A 25,776-nucleotide genomic window follows, 5' to 3' on the forward strand; every position below is an offset into this window, starting at 1 on the left:
CCTAAAGTTTACTCACAGGAGTAGTTTGAACTCACATGCACAGTCCCGTTGAGGTCAATTAGAATTACTTTGGCAAGTAGCAATTGAAAGTTCAGGCCATGACTCTGCCTTGCCTTGTGCTTCAATTAACACTCAAGATCTGCATTATTTATACCGCTGCATAATCCGTTGTGTTTTACTGCTTAGATATTCAGCATGGTTTTACAAAAGGGAAACCATGCATAAAGTATCTCAAGTTTTAAGAAAGTAACAACCTGGATTAATTGGGAAGGGGAAGCACTTTCATAATTGGACTTCAGAAAGGCATTGCAAATACTGCACAAAAGACTAATTTATTGGTTCAGTGGTTTACAGTTCATGATGAGCTATTAAATATTAAATACACACACTTAGATTTATACAAAGTAGTGCACTGAAAGGCACTGTTTATCTTCTTTCAACATGTTCTTCACTTGTTTATATCACATTTCACATTGAATCTTAGGTGTTAGTTAGTCTCCATTAGTAATCACATCGAATTTAAGGGAGAAACATTAGCCCTTAGATTTCCTTTGTGAAAGGCCTTGATAATCCCTGGCTCAGAGATTCGTCATCCATCGTGTTCTGTGGGTACACACAAAAGCTGTTCATCACAGCCATAGGAGGGTGGGGAGAAATCTGCTGGACTCTGATGCCCTGAGGAGTTCAGTCTCGGAGAGGAGAGGGCTGCCAGGGCAGACATTTATCTACTCCTTCTGCTGTCATTGTATTGGAACTGCGCATCTGGCCTAGGAACTGCAGCAGATATGAAAACCTTTGATAATCAGGGTTTTTTTATTCTGCACAAGATAGTCAAAGGATGGTTGTGGCTAGTGGAGGTAATAACCTGCTGTCCCTTTGGAGGTAATAGTACTATCAGAATCAGAAACTTGGAAACAAGGATTTCGGTGATCACAGGAAAATATTTTGCTGAGGAGCAAGTGAGATTGGTAAGAAAAGGAAAAGGGCATCTTCTTCCATGACCCATCTCTTCCAGAATTAAGTCTTTGTCAGTTCACTGTAAGGGATAGAGTAAGGCAAAACTGGATCACTTAAGTCTCTTGTTTTTCTTGCTTAGGTTCAGTCTTGGTTTGACCCTATAGGTTCTCAACTGTCTGATGCACTATACTGCCCGCCCTTGCTATTTCACTACCAGTTTTTTGTTCAACTCTGAAAGCGTAGCTTCCAGCCCCATCCCCCCAAAAGAAGAAAAAAGGATTCTAGTCACATAACATTCTCTAAATACATAATACGGTATTTTAGGCAATATGATCAGAGATGTGAGAGAACAGGTCTGTCTTGCATAATAGCCCCTGATTTGGGCTTTCAAACGTTATGAGGAAAGTCAGCTACAGCCAGAGGAATATGAACTGGATGCTCATTCATAGACCACATGGTTTATGATCTACAGAAAACCAGGAGGTCCCTCCATAAGAAACATATCTTCTTATCAAGCCACCTCGATGACTATATACTGGATGTTCCTCCCAGTTTTCTTGGCTGGTTGATTGATAATGTTAAGTCCTGGTTCTATCACATTCTTCTGTTGTCGTAGCTAATCTATCTGAAAATGGATGTCCAAAATTATACAAATAATTCTTAAAAAATTCCATTTCAGTCATTCAGCTGTAGTTAGTTTTAACCACAGAAGGATTTTTCTAGTTTTGAAAATGGTTACTATATTCATAAATTACTCATGAATGTGAGTTTTTGGAAGAATAAGCAGGTCAAGAAGAATGATAGGATACTTCTAGCAAAAGTTACTATAATACAAATGATCCTGTGATCCTGTCAGAACTTGAAAAGCATACGTGAGCATCACTATACAAGGACCATATGTTTCTACATTGATATCAGAAAAAAAGCACCTAGCCTTCTGTCTTTGCTTTCTTCATATATTTCCGCAATAACGGGGTCTTCAAAGCTGTCTCTGAAGTTAGAGTTGTTGAAAATCATGGCTTAAGAGCCAGTACTGATCTCATGCTCCCATTTACATTCACTATTATTTGTGCATAAACTTAAGGACAGAATTATAGTAATAGGAGAACTACAACAACAAATGTTCAGTATAAAAATCTAAATCAAATAATTGACTCAGCTTCTCTGAGAAGCTAGTATTCTGCTATTGATGCAAAGTGATAGCTGAGCTTTACTAAAGAAATGAGTGACTAAGCACTATAACACTTAAACAACAGACATTGTTGGAAAACGAATGTAATAACACAATCATATGTAGTCACTGTGAATGCAGAACAGGACTGATTACTTTTGATTCATAACTTTGAGATGCAGGCATCTAAAGACAGTAATGAATATTTCTGCTCTTTTCTAAAGAGAAATTATTCTCTGCTTTTGCTGTGTTTTTCTGTGACATTTTACTGATCTAGGTAAGATTAGCTCTTACACATGCCAAAGATGTATGTGTTCTCATTGATACAGGGAAAAGCAGTCAAGTCATTTTGTCCCTTTCTTTTCCAGCTTGTTTTCAGCCAGAGGGAATCTCTAGTACAACATCTGAGGATGACATGAACATTTTCACTATAGAATAGAAACAGTTAGTACTCACATATCTTACAAACTATGATTGTAATCCACAACATGCTTCTGGAAAAAAATATATACTATCTTAGGTTACATCATACTTCTCAGACAACAAGAAACACCCTAGTTCAGTGTCCTATGGGACCTGGAGTCTAAGCAGAGCTGAGAACTTCTGATGTCAGCTGAATCTCATACTCACTTTGTTGTATTTCAGAATGTGGTAACAGTGTAAGGAACTCTGATTTCAAGAATGATGTTTTTCACATTATTAGCTTTTGTAAACAATAGCAAATTACAGAATCACAATTAAAGGTATATACCTCCTTCCGAGTGAATTATTTTCAATCTACATTGTTTGTCAGGTTATTTTAAAACCACAGTATCACAGCATAGTTGAGGGTGAAAGGAACATCTAGTCCAACCTGCCTGTTCAAAGCAGGGTGTTAGCTGCATCTGGTTGGTCAGGACTGTGTCCAGACAGATGTTGACTATCTCCAAGGACAAAGACTCCATCACCTCCTTGGGCATCCTGTTCCAGGGTCTGACCACCCTCACAATAAAAACACTATTTTTATGTTTAAGTTAAAAAAACCCACAACTCCAAGCAATGGATTTTTTTTTTCCCCTATTTTACACAGAGCTTAAAGATCTGAGCTAAAGAATTTAAAGTTGGTAGACCAATTTCATGTCTTAATAATTTTCTGCCCAAAATACATATCTTTCTTACAGATCAGGCTGAAGTTTGTATCATTTATTTGGACTGATAACATTGTATTATAAACTGCATCATCAGTTGACAGTTGTTCTGTTCTTCATTGTGTTTAGCTTCTTGAATTTGCATAAATGCACATAGACGGAAAAGGGTAAAACATCTCAACAAAATCTGGATTTTTCCTTCCAGTTTTAAGAATAATAGTGTGTTTTAACTGCTTCTGTTCAGAGAGCACATTTCATTCTGTCTTTTTTTCCAGGAAAAAAGTAATAATGGTGCCATAGTGGTTATTTAAACATACTAACAAAAGTAATTGCTTGGGCTGTCTGAAGTTTATGAAACAGATGGAAGTATGCATTCAGATGAACAGAAGATACTCAGGGTGCTGATGACTAACTGTGACAAGAGTATCTGACGGAGGCTATACCTTCTCTGTATAGGAATATGCTGTACGTGGCTATAGAGTCAAGAAGCTGTCTTATTATACAAAGTGATGGAAAAATTAGGTGAAACCAGGCAATCAGGTCTTTGTCCAGAAAGGACATAAACACGTCCATAAGCTGAGACTTGATGTTATTGGGAGTAAATGTTGGCTGTTACAGGGCACATGTTCAACTGTCTATTACAGCAGCAGAACTCCTGTAGCAAATCCTGATCACTCATCATCCCGATTGTACAAACCCATTTTAAGTAATACTTTGCTATTTTGCCTATCCGTGCCAAATTCAGATTTGTCAAACATGTCAAAAGCATTTTCTCCTTTTCATGCAGCTATCCTGTAATGTGACCAGAATCCTTATAAAGGCAAACAAGCAGTGATTGAGTGGCCCTGCCATTGCTCTCTTTCCCCAGAAAAAGGAAAAAAAGGACATGGAAATGGCTGAAGTACCGCATGCCTTCTTTGCCTCAGTCTTTACTAGCAAGACTGGCCTTCAGGAATCCCAGGTCCCAGAGACCAGGGGGAAAGATTGGAATGAGATGTATGTACCCTTGGTGGAAGAGGATCAGGTCAGGGAATATTTCAGCAAACTGGACACACATAAGTCTGTGGCCCTTGATGAGATGCACCCACAAGTGCTGAGGGAGCTGGCAGATGTCACTGCAAGGCCACTCTCAATAATCTTTGATTGATCACGGTAACTGGGAGAAGTGTCCGAAGACTGGAGGAAAGCAAATGTTACTCCTACCTTCAGGAAGAGCAAGAAGCAGAACCCAGGGAGCTACAAGCTGGTTAGCCTCACCTTGATCTCCGGGAAGGTGGTGGAGCAGCTAATCCTGGAAACCATTTCCAGGCACATTAAGGACAAGAAAACCATCAGGTGTAGTTAGCATGGCTTCACCAAGGGGAAGTCATGCTTGACCAACTTGATACATTTCTATGATGAAATGACTGGCCTGGTAGATGAGGGGAGGAGCAGTGGATACTGTCTACCTGGACTTCAGTGAGGCCTTTGACACTGTCTCCCGCAAGATCCTCATAGACAAGCTGTTGATGTATGGGCTGGATAAGCAGACAGTGAGGTGGATAGAAAAATGGCTGAATGGCCCGGCCCAGAGAGTGGTGATCAGTGGCACAAAGTCTAGTTGGAGGCCAGTAACTAGCAGTGTACCCCAGGGGTCAGTCCTGTTTAACATCTTCATTAATGATCTGGATGATGGGGCAGAGTGTACCCTCAGCAAGTTTGCTGATGACACAAAACTGGGAGGAGTGGCTGATACGCCAGAGGGTCCCAGAGGGTCATGCTACCATCCAGAGGGATCTCGACAAGCTGGAGAAACAGGCTGACAAGAACATCGGGAAGTTCAACAAGGAGAAGTGCAAAGTCCTGTACCTGGGGAGGAACAACCCCATGCACCAGTACATGCTGGGGGCCACCCAGCTGGAAAGTAGCTTAGCAGAAAAGGACTTGGGCGTCCTGGTGGACACCAAGTTGACCGTGAGCCAGCAATGTGCACTTGCGGCGAAGAGGCTAATGTTATGCTGAGCTACATTAGACAAAAGTATTGCTAGCAGATTGAGGGAAGTGATCCTTCCCCCATCTGGACACAGTCCTGGGAAACTGGCTCTAGGTGGCCCTGCTTGAGCAGGGGGTTGGACAAGATGACCTCCAGAGGTCCCTTCCAGCCTCAACCATTCTGTCTGTGTGAGTGCAGCAGTGTGTGCTTAAGATCATTAAAGCAGATGGATGATACAGCATCTAACTTTTAGGTCCTGGCCCTGCAAAACACGGTGAGTACATGGGCAAAGACGTGTAAGTTCTGTTGGTGTTGCGTGGGAGGATGAGGTATGTCAGGAGACAGACTGTTGAATAGACGCCAGTCTCAACAGGGAGCTTTCTAAAATCGGTGCCCTTCAGCATGCAAGTGGCTAGACCAGTCAAAAGGAAGCACTGACTAACCTGACACTTCCCTCAGTTTGTTTTTTTTTTCCTCTTGGGACCCACAGCTTGAAGCCCTTTTCTGAGAACAGGCACCTACCTCCTTTCCTTCAAATAACAGAAGAGCGATGTCTCTTTTTTTCCCTTAAATACAACAGTGGGAAGGGAAGATGCTATCTTTCTTTTTATATGATAATTTAATGGTTAGATCACTCTTTTAAGATCCAGTTCCTTCTTCAGTCATAGAGGATCAAACTAATGGCTTCCATCTCTCTGAAGGGGCCCTACCATCAGCCTGAAAGGTATTAAGTATGGGAGTGTGTGTGAGGGGTGGAGTCTCTGCACCCATTAAAGCTCTGTCTGTGTGCAGAAAATGCTGCAGGATTCAGAGGGCATGAGTGGAGGGAAGCCCAGAGCCCGGGGCAGGAAGTAGCCATGATTGGAACGGCTGTGGGCCGATCTTCTACCTCCTGGGAGGGCCGTTGTGCTTATTTTCCATTTAACAGTGATTTGTATGCAGAAACAGACCACTTCTCACAGCTGACCGGCCTGCCTGCTGGGCTACTCACCTGCTCCGTCTATTTTCAGCCCATGAATCTTCTAATGAAAATGGCATTTACATAGAATAGGAAGCAATGTGGAACACAATAGGAAGTAAAGCAAAAGAGGAGAAAAATAAGTGCCAGCAATCCAGAAGCCCAGAGAATAAGCATTTAAAATTCTAGTAGTACCTTTTTCTTCCTTTCCAAAATTTTTGAATTTGTGATACTGATTTGAACTCGGAGTGATAGAAGGTAAGAGTTAAAAATGGAGTTGAAAACTGTACTTGAGGCATCTCTTTGGAAATTGATGTAATTATTTTACATGCGAAATGGCCTTAGAGTTCACCCAGGATGGAAATACCTTTAAGCAGGAGCACAGAACTGTGGTCCTCTTCATCTGTCCCCTTTTATTCTTCCCTCTGAGAGAATTCAGTAACAGATACTTCAGTAGATTTGAGAGAATGTAGGAGAAATGTCTCCTTTTTCTTTACAGATGAGTACTAAGCTATTGTCTGAATCAAAAGGCTTTGCCACTTAAAAAAAATTGATGTTAATTTAGTTAATTGATCTTTTCTCTGAATCCAAAGAAATGAGAAATTATTTTTTATGAAAATGTCTTCTGCAAATATACTTGCTTTCTCAAGTTCCAATAATATATTAGGGTGTCAATTTGATGATGCAACCAAACATCATTATGCATTTATTTGCATTATGATGCAAATAAATTTTGCATTTATAATGCGAAAATGATCCATTTATTTATGCTTATATGCATTTATTTTAATATTAATATATAATGTCACCATTAAGTTTCAATATTAATAATACATTGTTGTGTTTTGATTTAATACTTACTTAAAATGTTAAACTATAGTTTGTGCATTTTTATGCAGTGCGGTTTTCCAAGCTAAGTTTTTTCTCTGTTATACCTCTCTAATTCCATCCAGTTGTATCATAAGTGACAGCTATTATTCTTCAGTGATATCTCAGAATTTTTTTTCAGTTATATTCTCGATTATTCTGGGATGCAAGAGCTGTTTGGCAGCTCAGGCCTATTACAGAACAGTTGAGGAAACGGCATTGTATAATTCTTATAAAAGGGAAAGAGTGCCACCTACTGAATTACTATCACTGCTCTTGTGAAGGCTCTTGATTTTGTGTGAAAGAATTACCTTTTACTCTGAGATAGTTTTCAACTGAGAAAGGCTATTTTTATATTTGGATAATTATTTATGGTATAACAACTGATTTGAAAAGCTGAAACCTTTAAGTCACAGAGGATTGCAAAGTTCCAATGTCATTCTAACATAGTTTTCTTTTGACACTCAGAAATATTTCCTTATTTTTTCTAGATAGTGTCTGTATTTGCCTGAATCTTGTCATATCAGTATTTTTCCTCTATAACGCATGCAAAATATGATGTCAGCTTCACTTCTTTGAAAAACAAACAACAACAAAAAACCCTCAAAAAATGGGAACTCTACCATCCTGAGTTAAATATTTGTAGAATTTGGAGGAACTTCCGTAATGGTATTGAAATTCACATCTTAACCAGTGAACAGTCACCCAGGAAAATAGAAGAAAGGACATATTGGTCTTTCAAATTGTTTCAACTTTTCAGAAGTATGAAACATATCATCCAACAGCAGTTTAGGAAATACACTTTTTTTTTTCTTTACACCAACAGTTGCCCCAGAAGATCCTAGCAGAAAGGTAGATGGTGATACCATTATTTTCTCACATGTGCAAGAAAGGTCAAGTGCTGTCTATCAGTGCAATGCTTCTAATGAATATGGATACTTGCTGGCAAACGCATTTGTGAATATTCTGGGTAAGAAACAGATTTTATATTTTTCAGTTTTCTTGCGTACTCAGTTGTCTCCTGCTACTACACGGATTGCATGCTCAAGCCTTGCTTGAGGTCTTCAGTGGGAATGGACGTATTTCCTGAGCCCTGTAAAAGGCAAGGGCATACATACTTTGTTTTTTGTAGGATATTCCTGAATTTCACTTTCACTATTCCTAAGTAAGAAGGATAGTTGTGGAAGCTGGGGAAAACTTGGAATAAATTTTATCTCTTTTTTTTTTGTTGGTTTATGTAAATCGAGCAAACGGAAGCATAACAAATAAGGCAGGAATTAATATTCCTTAAGTTAGTATATTTCAGTACATTTTCATTGATTGTGGACGCTTTGGATCAGTTAAAATAGATGATCTCTAAATTGCTATTGCAAGGGGACATGATTATGCATTTGTCTTGAAGGCCTCCAAAGAACGCGTTTCTAGTTATGAAACATTGTGGCCTCTCTAATTCTTCTCGCTGAATTTAACAAAGCTAGTAGCAAAATCCTGGGCAGAATGACCTCTAAAGACTCTCCTGCAGGAACTGGCAGACCTTTTGATTGAGAGACAGTGTCTTTTAAATGAAAGAACTCACTTTGGTTCCATGGTTCCTTTAAAAAATGTAGGTGTTTCACCAAAAATATATCTTAGCTTATTTCTGCCTGCAGGTTTGTTTGGAATTACATAGTTCAGTCTGTTCCCAGGAGTTTCTCTTCTTGAAGTATATTCTGATTTAAATTTTCCAAATGAAATCATTGCCTCTGGTGCCCATCTCTGTTACTTGTAAACAGGAAAGAAGCATTTGTTTTGCACAAGATAATTCTCCTACATTAATGTTTCCTCAGGCTGCTGGCAGTAGAACATACTTGGACCTAGACTGAGACCAGAAATCACTTCAGAGAAGGATGTTAACATATAATTCTTCAGGCCATTCTTGATGTCTTAGTATTTTGTATTTGCATCTATATCCAGATATCTTTGTCTTTTCAGCTGAGCCACCAAGAATTCTAACTCCTGCTAATAAACTGTATCAAGTCATTGCAGATAGTCCTGCGTTGCTAGACTGTGCTTATTTTGGTTCACCTAAGCCTGAAATTGAATGGTAAGCTATAGTTGTGGTGCTTAAGTTACGTAAAAAGAGCCAGTTATATCTATGGAAACAAACATTTAAAGCTTTAAAACTATTTTTACTCTATTAACAATTTAAAATAGTGTATTTTTAAATATATGTTAATTACAATACGCTAATACAATATTACATATACTTAACGTAACAACAGTTAAGTTATCCCTACAGAGTCAAGTTGAAATTTCATTATGTGATTCTGTTTGTATTTTCTACTGTGGCAGTCCAAAGTTTGTATTTTTTAAAATACAACAGAATTTAACTATGATGTTGGATAATGATACTACTTTTTATATAAAGGTTTAAGGGAGTGAAAGGCAGCATCTTGCGTGGCAATGAATACATTTTCCATGATAATGGAACCTTGGAAATTCCAGTGGCTCAAAAGGATAGTGCTGGTACATACACATGTGTAGCAAGGAATGAATTAGGAAAGATACAAAATGAGGTGCAATTGGAAGTTAAAGGTAAGAAATTAATCACCCTTTCATCACAGGTTAGTATAGAATTTCAGACTTTCTAAATATCTAATAGCCATTTTAAATTTCAGATCCAACAATGATAATTAAACAGCCAGAATACAAAGTGATTCAGAGATATGGCCAAGTTTCATTTGAGTGTATAATAAAACATGATTCTACCTTATTGCCAACAGTTACATGGTTGAAGGACAATGATGAACTGCCAGATGATGAAAGGTATGGACAAAATAATTTTCCTTTATTTTTAATCTTCTAGTTTCTTTTTTCTGCTCCTTTTCCTGATCTTTGAAAGGAACATATTGACCTATTAACATTTTCCAAAGACAACTGATAAATACCATCACTATCCCATATTTGGTGACTAAGGGACTTACCTAGTGTGGTGAAAATACTAAGATAGAATTCAAAATAAAATGAAATGTAAAAATTTTTAATTGTGCACATTGACCATGTATATCAATTGTAAGGAGAAGATAATGGGCATAAGAAGCCAAAGGGATAATGGAAGACTATTTTGCTCTAGATCACAGATAATTAAAAGTTGTTTTAGTATATTTGGAAATAAAAGCACATTAGGATAGACGGTTACTGTGGGAAGATGGTCAAGAGCAATGTAGAAAAGGCTGTCATAGTCCCATAGCTTACACTGCTGTCTAGGTATTTGCTGAAATACACAAGTATGTGGGATTTGATAATGTCTTATGCAAGTTTCTTGTAACAGTACCAGTTATGGAAAAATCAGTGGCTGAATCTATTGTATTTACAGGTTTCTAATTGGTAAAGACAACTTGACCATTATGAATGTAACTGATAAAGATGATGGAACATACACTTGCATAGTTAATACTACTCTGGACAGTGTTTCAGCAAGTGCTGTGCTTACTGTTGTTGGTAAGAATACTCTCAAACTTTATGATAGCAGAACTGTGTTTCATTATTGTTAAGTATGAAAACAGCATTAGATTTAAAATGAAAAGAACAAACATAGTTTTGGTTTCTAGGACAGGACAAAGGAAATGTCACGTATTTGTAAATGTGTTTCAGTTTTTTAAAAATACAGTCTTACCCTAAAGTTTGCCTTTGAATCAGCTACTTACAAAAGGGTCCAGTAGCAACAGGACACATTCAGTTTCATGCTGTATAGGCTTTTATTTGGATCACATCTGAGCTAACACAGATTGCAGAGTGTTTGAACATGATTCTTATCTGAGTTCAAGCTGAGATTCAAAGTCAAGTATGTTTGTCTTTTAAAATTGTGTTGTGATCTTATGCCTATCCAGGAATGACATACGCCAAACCTCTACTACTTACTTAAAAGTTTTTGTAAGATTGCTTACTTTATTTATTTTCTTGATCTATCCATATTAAAAAAATGGATAAAATATTCAAGAATACGTTTATAACTTTTCAGTGAAAAATTATCAATGTATTATTTAAAATCAACCATTTACTCTAAATAGATTAACTTTTCTTTGTCTCTAATAATTATAGTCTTTAACTACGTACAGTATTCTGTTTCTTTGGCTACTAACTGATTAAATCCTTTATATTAATGTTCTTTTCAGCTGCTCCCCCAACTCCAGCTATCATTTACGGTAAACTAATACAAAGTTCTCTTTCTACATCACCTGCCAGATATATTTCTCATTTGCCTATTGCAAAGTGCAACATCTTTTTTTTTTTCCCCCCCTTTTTCCTGTGGTTTTTTTTTGTGTGTGTGGTCCCATTTTACCAACTGCTTCATTACTGGAATACTGGACTTCGGAACTTTACAGTGCAGGCTGCTTTGTATTTTAGGGAATAAATGATTTTCAGAGATAAATTATTTTTAATTAAGGCTCACTATCAAAGAACTTGCACCAGCCAAATTATGTTATGTTTTTACATTGCTTTTGGTGACAACTTTGTAGGCCTGGTGTACTTTATTTCATAGTTTATCTTCATTTTACTTCACTCATAAAATGGATAGGACCATATTGACCAGTTTGATTTATGATTGATGAAATTGCTAATAAGGATTTTAAAATTAAAGCTGAAATTCCCCCCAAAATCTGTCAGTCAGGTACAATCTTAAATTTGACAGTATACAGCCTTTAATTTGGTAGCATTTTTTCCTAATTTGGGGTTTAAAATGCGATATAATACGCCTAAAATACTTTTTAGTATGAGCATCTTAAGCACTTTTATGAAAATCCTATCACATTCAGTGAAACTGCTTATGTATTCTTAAACGAACCTACTCATTAGTCTTGATTTTTGTGTAACAAATCATATAATGAATTATTTTCAGCAATTTGGAATGGACAATTACATCTTTATGCATTATAAGGATGTATATTAACAGCTTGCATAGTATTTCAGGTACAGCAAAAAATAAATGACTTAGTAACTTGCAGTTAGTTTCTATTTGATCTATACTTGTTTTGAATTCACATGTAAAATACTTGGTAGAGATTCTAGAAAAGCTTCTTTGATGTGAATGCCTCTTTATTTTCCATGTTTTATTAAATATTTCTAGTTACAATAGATAACCACCCATAATCATTCAAAGATAAACTAAACATGCATTTCACAATTCTTTGCATCTCATTACATTTTTATATCACAATGCAGTCAGACATAGACAAAATCAAATATAGATTCTTGTTAATGTATAGAAGTTTCCAGATATATCAGTTCTCCATTTTATCTCTGTTTTGTAACAATTGCATGCTAGTGGTCATTAAGTCATGCTTACGTAAGTGAGTAGATCTGCCCTGCATTTGTGGAATTATTTTGATTGGAATGTAAGGATTTTTTCAAAGATGAAACTGCATATTCTGGTGTGTTTATTTACTTTGTGTTTATTTGATTTACAGCTCGGCCAAATCCACCCTTTGACTTGGAATTGACAGGTCAGCTAGAAAGAAGTGTTGAACTCTCATGGATACCAGGAGACGAAAATAACAGTCCCATTACAAGTATGTTTGTTTGTATCTATTGCATTACATTAACAGCCTTACGTTAACTGTTCTCAGAGTCCAAAGAGTTCTGAGATAAATTTTGTGTGCAGCATGCAAGAATGGTAAATTCATTTGCTACAGTTGCCATCTACTTACATAACAAAAATTCACCAAATGTCCTCTGCTGTACAACCAAGCAGAAAGACTTATTTACTGCCCTAAAGAGCTGAGCTTTTGATCCAAAAACCTGTGCTAGTTAACATAGAAGTTGATACTGATATGAGCTCTGTCTGACAAGGTCCAGTCTTATGAATATGTAGAGAGTAGACTCGTTCATTAGTTGCATGCTTCTGAAGGAGAGAGCTACTAACGTCTTGCATTAACTCTTTTGTAATTCCCAAGAATTTGAAATAGCATCAGTACCAATATCTTTAGAGATTATCCATCACTGCTGATACAGAAACTTATTCTTCATGGAAATATAATGCAGATAGTTTTTCTGTTTTTCCAGACAGTTGAAGGAATAAAGCATGTCCATAAGACAGAGAAAATAAACATCTATAGACTTCTGAGACAGGAAATCAATCTTAAATGCTATCATTCCTCCCAGCAGAACATGATGAAAGATACTCTTGCTTATACTGAGCAAAGAGAATGGAGGGGGAATTTAGGAGGAAGGAAGAAGGATGTTACTGTTTGTTTTCCAAAAAATAATAGGATCAGAAAGATTTGTCAGGGCAACTTTTTCATTATGAGCAACTTAATGTAATTATTTAATTATTTATGCAGTGTATTTTTAGTTAATAACTGCCACAAGTTACCAAGACCAGTGTACAGATTATATTTGGAATGAATGAGTTAGGCTGACTTATTGGGTGTTGCTCTCCAGGGTCTGATGCTGGTCAGTATCAACACTGAACACAAACCATAACCATCAGGCATCTGGAAAGGAAGTTTTGTAAAAACAGAATTTCACAAATTTCGGAACACATCAAAGATTTTGATTGCACTTTAATGAAACACCAAGAGCTTTTGCTGAAGTTTTACACTTTCAGACTTGTCTAATGTATATCAACTAGTAATATACTTTCAAAAATATAATATATAGAAGTTCAATGTAAATAGTTGAGTTGTATTTAAGTTATGGCTAATTCATATACTCTTGTATCAGTATTTTCATTTTTTTCCAGACCAGAAGACACAAGTCTTGCCTTTCTGTAGGAATGAGATCACGCTGTTTCAAAAGAGATGATACTGAGTGGTGTTGGCTCATGTCAGAGTTTTTCTAGAAGCGAGATATTGCATGTACTCTGATATTGGAAATTGAACTCTTCTGACTAAATAATGCTGGTTTTAATTATGATATAACTTTTATTGCTGTGTGGTCCCCTGAGAGCCTGCAAAATAAGACATTTGCTTCATAAGTAAGCCTGTTGTTGCTACTGCTGCTGCTATCACTTCAACGTGCAGATCAAGACTCCAGGATAGCACTTCATTATGAGTGATCCCTTTGCACGAGTAATAAGATTGACATGCTAGAATCTCTCTGAAAGCTCAAATAGATTTTTTTTTTTTTTTTTCCTTGAAGTATCCTATAAATTTTTCTACTAGAGTTGCAGGCAGAATGCTAATTACTAGAGAAGCAAAAAGCAGTAGTGAAAACTTTGTGGGTGCTTTTATTTTTAGCATGTAATATTCGTACCTTTTCAACAAAGACTTTGGTCCAGAAAATATCGCATCCCAAGACCTTTCTCTCTGAGCACAGAACACCAGCTATAACTCAGGCAGTAATTTGGGGCCAGTTTTCCCTCTTTCTTACTCCTCAGGTCAGGATGAAATCTGCAAGCCTTAAGTCCAGAAGGCTATGATTAGTACTACTTACCTATTTTAATTCTTGAACATCTTGGCTAACAGTTTGACTGTTGTGGACTATTTCTGTGTGGTACTGTAGGTATTCTTCTAAAAGCAATTTCTAGATGCCCCTCAGAATTTCTTTAGTAGTGCAAACAGGATGTATTCTGAGTCATATTCTGGCTTCTTGTTCACACCTATACATGAGATAGGGCAAAAATGTAGTTACACAACACACAAACATTTGATGCTCATGTAAATTTCGTGTATCTAAACTTAAGGTTCCATGGAATATACTCAGATTACACATTTTCTCCCATTTATTTACTGTATCCTAACAATTCCTCTTAAGTGTTTCAAAATTTGTATCTCATACCTAAGAGCCAGGAATCTTTTTTGGCTGTTTCACAGTTGAAAAAAAATGCCCTTTGTCTTTGATAATGAATATGATTTTCTTTTTGGAGTTCTACAAACCTATTTATCCCTGAGGTTATATACTCTGTAGGGTCTTAATAGTAATCATTGTAATGTTCACACAGAGAACTCTCAAGAAATTTAGCTTCTGAACATACATTCCTTGACTTAATTTGAAGATACTGAAAAGCGTTCTCGAAAACTTTCCTCAAGTACTGGTTCTTGACTTTAAATAGTTCTTCACTAAGCCAGTCTCACTGGGGAAAATGGAATACTTAGAGAGTTTTAATATTGTACAGGTACTACTTACTGTCAGCTTGATACAACTGAGACCAATATATTTGTCAGCCAAATATTACTTTTACATCAAAATTCCAATCTTGTCCCACTTTCTTGCTGTGATAGTTCAAGGGTTCCTGTTATGTTAAAATCCAGTATCTGAGAGAGAGCTCTTGTAATAACGTGTTACCTGACAGGTAGCTGCATTAGTGAGATTACCAAATAATAAAAGTAAGTGTGTTTCTATTATATTTCTACCTAGGCAGTACTTCTGAGATCCACATTATATTTGTTCTGGTTTATGTACTTGTATTTCAATTTCCATGATTCTTAAAAACATTGATTGGATCACTCCCTTCTGATTAGCTCATTCAGAAATGCCTACGCTGATCTAGGAAGGTGTTGCAAGTTTTGACATAAAGTTGGATTCAATTTCTGTTTACAGACTTTGTGATTGAGTATGAAGATGGGCTGCATGAACCAGGGGTATGGCATTACCAGACGGAAGTTCCTGGAACTCAGACAACAATACAGTTGAAGTTGTCTCCGTACGTCAACTACTCATTCCGTGTGATAGCTGTCAATGAGATTGGCAGAAGTCAGCCGAGTGAACCATCTGAGCAGTACCTGACAAAATCTGCAAGTAAATAACTATTCCCGCTTACCAGTGATTGATTTATACTATGAATGGTGTTGAATTTGCTTGGAATGCAAACAGCAGTCATTCTTATTCATGTGTAAATATTTTATTTTTAGACCCTGATGAAAATCCTTCTAATGTACAAGGGATAGGCTCAGAACCTGATAATTTGGTAATAACATGGGAGGTAAGTTTGTTTTTTGGAGGTTTCATTTGTTTGTTTTCAGGTCTGTGAGTAGCATTTTTTTAGAGAAATAATAATGATCTAACTGTGAACACGCTATGAGAATACCCAATGCGTTGCTTGCTTAAAACATTCTTGAAAAAGAGTAAAATCCAGACATTTCCCCGTCTTCATTTTCAGGAAAAAGCTGCATGCATTATGAAAAAAAAATAAAATTTTAAGGTGCTGTATTTTCCTTGAGTGATTTCTCAAGATAAGCCATGAATTTGGTAATACAGGATGTTTTGCTACCAATTTAGGAAAACTTAAATATGTAAATGGTGGTTTATCTCAAGTAGAGTCTTATTTTTAGAATTAATTCTAATGTGAATCCTGATTCTACCCTCAACTTTTGTGATAAACCAAATTATTGTGCACTCTTCCACTAAAAAACTTCTGTGGAAAAGTTTTCTCTATCGTCAGAGAGATGATATCTATCTATCTCCATCAGGCAAGAAACATTGTCTAGGGAACACTGTTTATAGGGACTTGGTGTAAGTCTGTTTTTCCCTCTTCCACTTCTTAAGAAATATTTGAAAACAAAATATGTATACAGAAATCACAATGTATGGTTGCGTGAGAATTAGCCAGGATCACCATTCAATGTAATTTTTACTAATGAATGAAAAGCAACCAAACTGACCTCCTGTAAAACCTAAATTGCATGGCTTGGAAATTTCAGCAGTGCTTCTCTGTCACAGAACACAGTGGTAAATTTTCAGTAAAATTCTGAAGAAGAATCAGTATATTTCCTTTGTGACTTTGGATTTTGCAGATGCTTCAGAATATTTTAAAAAAATATTTCTTCTCATTTCAGTCTTTAAAAGGTTTTCAGTCTAATGGACCAGGGCTTCAGTACAAAGTCAGCTGGCGTCAGAAAGATGTTGATGATGAATGGACATCTGTTATAGTTGCAAATGTATCGAAATATATTGTGTCTGGTACACCAACTTTTGTTCCCTATGAAATAAAAGTACAAGCTTTAAATGACCTGGGATATGCACCAGAGCCCTCAGAGGTGATTGGACATTCAGGGGAAGACTGTAAGTTTTGTAGTTTGACTCAACTCTACTAAGAGCAACTAAATGTGTAACCTAAATGGGTATTTAAAATATTAAAATATTGAAAAGGGGGGATAGTAGTTATTTTTTTAATTAAAATTAATTAAGTAGTAATTTGGAGATAATAAGGCTTCATAATAATCTGTAATATTAATCCTGAGGTCAGCTTTTTAACATAGGAACATTTTAACCTACTCCTTGAGTGCAATGCAAAGACTCATTCTGAAAAAGTATGTTAGTGTGGTGTGTCATTCTAACTAGGTACGTATTGCACCCTTTCCACACAGTGCCGATGGTTGCTCCAGGCAATGTGCAGGTTCATGTTATTAACAGCACATTGGCAAAGGTACACTGGGACCCCGTTCCACTAAAAACTGTCCGAGGACACCTTCAAGGGTACAAAGTAAGTACAGTCAAAAGCTTGCTGTTCCTCATTTATTAAAATAGATCACTCTTCATATATGAGACTGTATCCAGATTGAAGTAACTAACATACAAAAGGACTCTTGCTTTTCAGTGAGCTCACAAGTTTTGCTGACAAGAACAACAGCATTGATACAATTGATTTAAAGTTCAGCAATGTTCCAGCCTTGTAGCACTAGCCTCCTGTGACATTGTCCTTGAAGAAAAACGGGATGTGTTTGCAATTAAGTTTGCACACATTATATAGATTAAAAAACTGATAATAGTTTTACAGATCTTATTCCAAAAGGATATGTAGAGGATGAGGAGAAATAGTTTCTGTAGGAGTCTCTTCTAGGTCTAATGCTAAGATTACTCATCTTCTGCCATAATATGATTAATCACATCTTTAAATCTGAGTAATTGGCCACTTGCTAGATTATGCTGGGTGCTGTGTCTTTTTGGGGGCCAGGAAAAAGCTCAGTTTAAAAGCTCAATTTAAGGAGACAGGAAATGGCAGAAGATTTGGAGAGTACATATAATTGAAGGAAGCTTAGTGTAAGATAATGTGCTGGCTTTGATGATAGCTGAGAAGGTTGTGCTGAAGACAAAAGACTGCAACTACTAGAGAATGGGAGACAGAAGGACTTCAAGATTAGAAACTGGGGGAACGGGTGTCCCTGGACAACAGGGAAAATCTGATGGCAAAAGTTGCTTCAGAGATTGCACTAGAAGCCCATCAGAAGAAACTCAAGAGTGGACTCTGCATGGTAGACTGGTTGTGGAGAGAAGAGTGGAATGAGAGGATACACTGACTTCCTATGCAACAATAGAAGAAAATAAAAAATAATTACTTCTTTGCTCCTCTACAAGTATACTAATAAATATGTTCTAACTAGTTACACAGCCTGAACTAGGTTACTTCGTAAGACAGACTAATTTAAACAACTTCTGTTTAAATGAAAGGAGGAAAAAGAAATATTTGAAAAATGAAAAGAGTAAAGAATATTTGGAGGAGAATAAATGTACATCACACTTATAAAATGGAGGAATAGCATTCAAGAGCATTGAAACCAAACTTCAGTGCGTTACAGCTGGTTACCACATGAATGTGAGTTCCTGGTATGTGGATGTCACTTACCTGGCACAAAATACGGTTCAGAGAGACTCAAGCTAGTTCTGTATGAGCTAGCATAAGTATTTGTAGTTAGTGTGGTGCTTTGCCCTAGATAATAAACTCAGCTGAAAAACAGGACTTATTAGTCTATTAGATGTTTACCTGTTAGATGACAGTCTCATATCAACCTGGTATTTCACACACAAATGGGCAACCAAAATAAAACGTCCCATTATGTGAGGATTAAAGAGTTAGAATTTAGTGAAGTTAATGCTTATTATTAATCCAGTTACAGCAACACTAATGCTCATAATCCAAATCAACAAATTTCTGTTAAAGATCAGTAATAACACAAAAAAATCCATAGACACAAACGTCTGCCCATACATCAGGTGTTAAGTTCTCACCCATCAAAGGCATGTTTACAGTGAGTTGTCATCATCCCAAGTTTAGATGGAGATTTCTTTTTCCTCAGACTTTCTGAGGGTTGTTTTCTGTCCTGTATTTGCTAATGGGTTGCACACTTTCCTCTCCAGCTGGTCTAAGGGGTTAGTCATACCATGATTACTTCTGTTTAGTGTATTAGTCCTTCTCTGTATACAGTATGATTTTTTTTCTGTGGGGAGGAGAACCACACAATTACACAAAGCTAAGCAAAACTGAAGCTAAAATAAGTTAGTCAATAATCATAAATAAAACAAGCTCAAGACCACAGGATTGACAACAGACCTGACCACTGAGTAGTTTTGCTGTTATGGCTAGGACAAACAAGACAATGGTATATCCTTCAGTAAGTTGCAGATGCAGCAAAAGTTTCTTAATTAATTTTTGCAGATACAGCTAAATCAAGCTAAAATAGGTTAGAAACTAGGCAAGGCATGACAAGTCCTAAGACCTAGTGGATAGTTATTGTTATAAAGCTTTCTCTGAATTCAAGCTGAAAATTTCTCATGGATGCCAAGCACGCTTTAAATGTCTTGGTTATTGACATAGCTTACAAAGCACATGACTATCTCTTTTTAAACACATCAGCAAAATCCTACTAGCAAACTCAGGCTTTCATAATTAATAAAATTGTTTCAGACGGTAGCCCAATATGCAGTGTTGCATTAGGCACACATTTCTTAATAAAGAGAGGGGTATTTCTCTGGAGAGTCATGTCATGAAGACAAATGTATGAACAAAGCAAGAAGACATCTATCTAGCAGCAGTCTACAGCACATCACTCATATTTTGCTGTTGTATTAATCTAGCTGTTACTCGATATACTGTGGTACTATAAAGCATTTCAAACCTAAGAAGAAATTTTAAAAAGAATTCTTTTCACTGTTACTTCTGCCATTTTTTCCTGTTATTCTTATGAATTCAGTGGTTATTCAATACAGTATGTGAAAAATGTGAGGTAGTCTCTTTTACTGTCATATTCCTCTTCCAAATCACTGCTTATCAAACCGAGCTTATTAAAGCTCTCTTTTAATTTCAGCCTGGCTAGTGACAAGTGATGACCCAACTATAATAATGTGCTTTGTGAAAAGTTACTGGCTAACAATTCTTAAAATATCATGAACTATACCTGATGAGTTTCAATACTAATAGTACCAACACTTCAAGCTTTTGTTAGCTTTTAAACGGCTTTCTACACTAGTTGGTAGGATGAGAGCTACAGGATGACAGCTGGTGGTGCTGAAAAACATTAACTCAAGCCATGTAAAACACAGTGGCACTTAACAGTGATTAGAGTGAAATGATATGTTGTTAGCAATAGAAGGCTGGTGTTAGTGTAACATTGCTTTATAAGCTATCTAGCTGGGCTTTATAAGTCTTAACAACTCCCTTTTTTGAATTCATATGTGAAATCCCAGCTTCCTTAATAAAAGAGGTGTTTTGCAGTTGGCCTAAATGGCACCAGAATTTTACCCATTTACATTGCTTTATCAGTTTTAGTGTGTGATCATACATGCATGACAATTATGCTGTGAAAAATGAACATTGATGTATTTGAAGGTGACAATCCTAGTAGTAACACAAGTCTTTGTAGGGGTAACTGTTAATATCTTTTCAGATAGCATGGTAGAGAGACTGTGTAGTAAATAGACTGCAGTCAAGGTAATTACCTCTGAGGCTCATCTGTAGTTTCTTAGAAACTCAATCAGCAAAAGGGACACCAGAATCAGCTTTGTGGTCTGATCTAATTGTCACATAAATGGAGGAATAGTCTTCCTGTCCCTGCGCAGAGGTCATTCCATGACTATAACCTCAGAGTCCTTTCAGAACTTGTGTGTTTTTCTAGCCCAGACAAATCTTCTGGTTTCTTTCCCATTTAAAATATCTGCTTGGCTCCCACATCACAGAGAATAGCATGGTCAGGTGTGTGACATAACAAGGTAGCGAAGTGCAACTCTGCTTTGGAAGCTGTGTAGACATCTTACTGCAAGAATGGATGGTTTGAATGAGTCCGGCCTCTCAGATGGACTTGCTAACATGAGAACCATCACATACTAATGCAGTTCCAAACCAGAACTTGTGTCAAACTGGCTTTGAGCATTAGCAGAACTGGCAGATGATAGTCTTCACCCAGTTGTGTAGACATGAATGTTTCTGGACAAGGTCTGTTTCTGGAGCAGGAAAGCTCTATGCTGTGTCTCAACTGAACTTAATAAAATTGCAGTTATTCCTACCTACAATTCATGGATACTCGTGGAAAAGCTTAAGAGTTTGTAAAATCAGAACACCTAAACACTCACTGTAGATTTTCTTTTGTCTTTAGGTTTACTACTGGAAAGTGCAGAGTCTATCCAGAAGGAGTAAGCGGCATGTAGAAAAAAAGATCTTGACTTTCAGGGGAAACAAGACTTTTGGAATGTTGCCAGGGCTGGAGCCCTATAGTTCTTACAAGCTGAATGTTAGAGTTGTTAATGGTAAAGGAGAAGGACCAGCAAGCCCAGACAAAGTATTTAAGACCCCTGAAGGAGGTATGAAATGAGAAGCTAAAGAATAAACTAAACATGGTATATTCAGAAATAGAACACTAAGGGTGTAATTGCTGAATTTGCATCTTGGACATAATAAAATAATAATCTGGCTCAATACAGTAATATTCTTAAGAATTAATAATTCATGAGCTGTTTTAAGTTAATCTACTTTGTATTTACTGTATATTCTTCTCAAAAGTTCCTAGCTCACCCTCCTTTTTGAAGATTACTAACCCAACGTTGAACTCTCTGACTCTGGAGTGGGGTTTGCCTACCCATCCAAATGGTGTTTTGACATCATATATACTGAAGTTTCAGCCAAGTAAGTTAATTATGAATATATAAGTTTAACTTAGACAATATGTCTACCAAATAGCAAACCATTTATTAAGAAAAAATTACGTTAAATTTATAACGTACAGAAGATATGATTGCATTGTAGATGACAAGTTTGAAAAAGATTAATGTATTTTGACAATATGGATGACTCTATTGGGAAAACTTCACTTGCTCAAGTACAAGGTTAGCATTTTTCCATTACTTTTATTTCTTCAAACCATGCTTCACAGAAAAATGGAGGTGAAGTCCTACATATAATTGACAGACAAGTTAGAAGCAAGATACTACTTACAAATCCTATATTCTAACTGCAGAAAAAATATCATTAGAAGTAGATTGAAATACATCCAATTATATTGTTGTCTGCTTCTTCAATTTTCATGGTATTCTAATTTTAAAATGAAAAATTCATAAATGTGCCATTTACTCATATCAGAGCTATAAATCACTTCTTTAGGATCCCTGTGCCACTGCTTACTTGCCCAGAAATTTGTCAGCAGTGACACTGGAAATTGAGAGATTTGTGTGCTCCTTAACCTCCACAGGTTAAGGAAGTTTGTTTTCTTCCACTTACCAACTTCCACTGTTCCTTGGCAGTAGATACAAGTCACTTCGGTATTTTTTTCCCTAAACATACTGAATTTATTGTAATATAGCTGTTTAGAGTTTCAGAATTTTTTAATGATCAGTGTTTCAAATGTGTGTAAGTTCAGATGATTTGATGTGGACTCATTGCCTTGGATTCAGATACTTATGAGAATGGAACTTGAACTTAAAAAACTTGTAGGTGTTTCCCATCTCCCTGTTGAATTTTAGCCCCCCCGCATAGATCCTTTTTAAAAAAGGTGACTTTCTTTTGAAACTGTAGATTATCATTCGTATAACCGGAAATGAACAATGCAGCAGACAAACAAAACAAATAAATACAAGCAAAAAAAGCCTGTTTTAACAATAATGTAGGCAATTTTCCTAACGAACTCTTTTTTTTTTTTCTTTCTTATAACAACAGTTAACAACACACATGAATTAGGTCCCTTGGTAGAGATAAGAATTCCTGCCAACGAGAGCAGCTTGATATTAAAAAATTTAAATTACAGCACACGGTACAAGTTTTATTTTAACGCACAAACTTCAGTTGGATCAGGAAGTCAGATAACTGAGGAAGCAGTAACAATTATGGATGAAGGTAAGATGGGTATGTATAAAGAAAACCCACTGAGTTTAAAAACCACTACAAATTTTATTAAAAATATTACTGCTCCTTCCTTCCATTAAGGAAATAGCCCCTAGTAAGATTTTCTCTAGAACTTTCTTAACTGTATTATACACTAATACAAGATTTTAAATAGTTTTTAAGAAAAGATGTGCAAAAGTTTTCTACTGTAGTGGAAGCCCCAAAAGAGGTGTAAAGCCCCTCTTTTTGATATAAACTTACAAGATCTAAGACTTTGGCTTTTCTGGGCTTCAAAGTTTCATGTAACTTCATTTGAAGTGGTCTTCTTCCATTCACCTATTCTGCTTCATTGACCATCTCTGGTCACAGAGAACAATACTGAAATGATGCAGCTTTAGGGCTAGAGGTAATTATTTCTCTTTTGAAGTATGCAACAGCTTCTGTGAGGTCTAAACTTTTTTCACAGAGCTGGCAAAAACTGTAACTTCAAAAAAGCTGCAGAAATAAATCTATGGCCCCAAGTAACTGGTGACACTGTATAATATTTAAATACTCTTAAGTATAATGTTCAATCCTGTCACTATTGATTTTTACATTTATAGCCATTCTAGATGTCTGATTTTGGCAGTTCTTTTGTTGAAGATGTTATTTATTTAAATATGAAAGCTTAATAAAATAAGAGTAATTTAAAGCAAAGGGGAAATTTGGGGGGAATGCCTTTTATGATTTTGCACATCTTAATATTAAAAGTGTATTTTGATACCATCTTTTCCACGTATTTTTATGCTTAGCAAAATTATAGTTTATTGGAATTGCTATAGATAAGTTGGTATGCAATTTCTCTAATAGTGTATTAAGGTTGCATATGAACAACATTTATTTTAAATCATGGATCTTAACAAGCATGAGCAATAAAATTTTGTAAATGCATGTATATTAATTTTTGTCTTGTAATAGTCTGTCAGTGTTCAGCATAAGTGGATTGTTTCTAATTTATTTGAATTAATACATTTTATCTAGTCTGCATGTTTTCATGGTTTATAATGAAATTATATATGTATGTTCCCTTTGGTGTTGTATCTAATTATATAGTGTTCCTATTCTTGTTTTCCTCCATTAAAGCTGGTATTCTCCGTCCTGCTGTAGGTGCAGGCAAAGGTAAAATGAAACTGCATGATTTGTTAATGTGTGGATTTTGCAGTGTTGCAAATGGGAAAATTGCAGTGGTAAGGACAGAAAATCTTGGACTACACATTGCTATACAAAGTATTAATCAGTGCTGGAAGAAAACATTTGTGGGTTTTATTGTTTTGTTTTGGTTTTTTTTTAAAAGGAATCCAGAATGCTTATTAATACCTTTCATCTGTTTATTTTGCCACAGAGTTCCAGGGGAATTCATTAGCTTTGCTTCAGCAAAGTCTAATTATTTCTGAACATTTAACAGATGTATGTCACTGTCATAAATATTCAGAATCCAGGTGCACTAGCACTGATTAGCTGGAGTAGAAAAAACAGCACTTTCGCAAAGGAGATTTTTTTACTGCCTGTGCCACGTGCATTTTTTGTTTTAAAAAAAATAGGTGCATTCTTGTTCTCACTGCTGATGAATGCTACCCATTTGATCACGTTTATTTCATTTGCAAGCCAACTGTGCATAGGAGACAGATGACTGACAATACCCTCTGTACACTTCTTGGTTCGAGTATCAGATTGAATATAGAGGCAAATGGCTTCCTGCTGTCTCAGGTTCACAGGTCTTGTGAGTGAGTGCTTGAGGGGATATTTCAGTGAGGGGAACGTATTATCTTCCTTATTCTTGAATTCAGTAATACTTAGTTCTTTATGATGCAGTTCTTCCGCCAAACAAGGTGTTCTTCACATTTTTGCAGACAGTTTTTATGAATTTTGATACCTTTACTGTCAGAAGCAAAGATTGTCCTGAGGATTGTTAGGTAGATGTAAGTCAGAAAGGTGTCTCTATACGTATGTGCCATTTTATCACAGAGGTGTCATTAACACTAATGAACATTTGTGCTTCAGATTCTCAGACCATAAACATCCCAAATCAAACTCTGTACATGAAATACCCAACATTTTTTTTTTTTACAAACTTGGAACTGATAGCATAAATTGTTTTACATATATTTTCTTTCCACTTCATGATCAGGTGTTTTGAATGATAATAGCCATAAAAAAGAACTTCAGTCACTCAGTCTGGTATAAATCATAATATATATATATATATGTATGTATGCATGCATTTGTGCATATATAATATATATATGTGTATATATAATATATTCTACTATCAGTTGCATTTCTGGTAAGTGTATGGAGTTGTGGATTTATTTTAATGACACGTCCTTCTACTGTTTTTTAGTCTAGTTGTAGCTGAGAAGTCAGCACAGATTGGAACAATAAAACTGGCTTGTAGTCCTGGACATTAACAGCAGAAATGTAAATTAAGTTCCCATTATTTATAGCTGACTATAAAAACTCATGCAAGGAAAAATGGATTCTCTGTGTGAAACTGAGGTCTAATTATAGCTGTATCACAGTCTGTGGCTAGCAGAAAGCATCTTATTTGTAAGATCAGCTGGAGCAGCTCACATTTCAGAGCTGTCATCTCAGATTCTCTGAAAACTAAGCAGATGTCTTCGTTTGGTTCCATGCCGTTTATGGTTTCAAAGTTTCCACATATTCCTGTAGCATCTAGCTCTC

The 25,776-nt window shown here is 36.3% G+C and overlaps 1 protein-coding gene across 25 annotated transcripts in view; it reads left to right on the top strand.

Annotated features, from left to right (window-relative positions):
• Positions 1-25,776, top strand: part of NRCAM (neuronal cell adhesion molecule) — a 166,543-nt gene that overhangs the window by 112,388 nt on the left and 28,379 nt on the right. For 11 of the 25 annotated variants that reach the window (XM_076331191.1, XM_076331072.1, XM_076331126.1 and 8 more), the window contains 15 exons: positions 7,879-8,022; positions 9,024-9,135; positions 9,460-9,626; positions 9,710-9,857; positions 10,408-10,532; positions 11,207-11,236; positions 12,500-12,601; positions 15,573-15,770; positions 15,884-15,954; positions 16,808-17,033; positions 17,339-17,454; positions 21,338-21,542; positions 21,742-21,864; positions 22,891-23,067; positions 24,178-24,213. In XM_076331191.1, coding sequence (XP_076187306.1) covers positions 7,879-8,022; positions 9,024-9,135; positions 9,460-9,626; positions 9,710-9,857; positions 10,408-10,532; positions 11,207-11,236; positions 12,500-12,601; positions 15,573-15,770; positions 15,884-15,954; positions 16,808-17,033; positions 17,339-17,454; positions 21,338-21,542; positions 21,742-21,864; positions 22,891-23,067; positions 24,178-24,213 — 1,980 coding nt within the window. The remainder of the gene's footprint in view (positions 1-7,878; positions 8,023-9,023; positions 9,136-9,459; positions 9,627-9,709; positions 9,858-10,407; positions 10,533-11,206; positions 11,237-12,499; positions 12,602-15,572; positions 15,771-15,883; positions 15,955-16,807; positions 17,034-17,338; positions 17,455-21,337; positions 21,543-21,741; positions 21,865-22,890; positions 23,068-24,177; positions 24,214-25,776) is intronic. The other 14 variants (XM_076331144.1, XM_076331171.1, XM_076331201.1 and 11 more) reach the window with 3 other exon arrangements.

This window comes from Aptenodytes patagonicus, chromosome 1, assembly GCF_965638725.1.
Source record: "Aptenodytes patagonicus chromosome 1, bAptPat1.pri.cur, whole genome shotgun sequence".
Taxonomy (NCBI): Eukaryota; Metazoa; Chordata; class Aves; order Sphenisciformes; family Spheniscidae; genus Aptenodytes; species Aptenodytes patagonicus.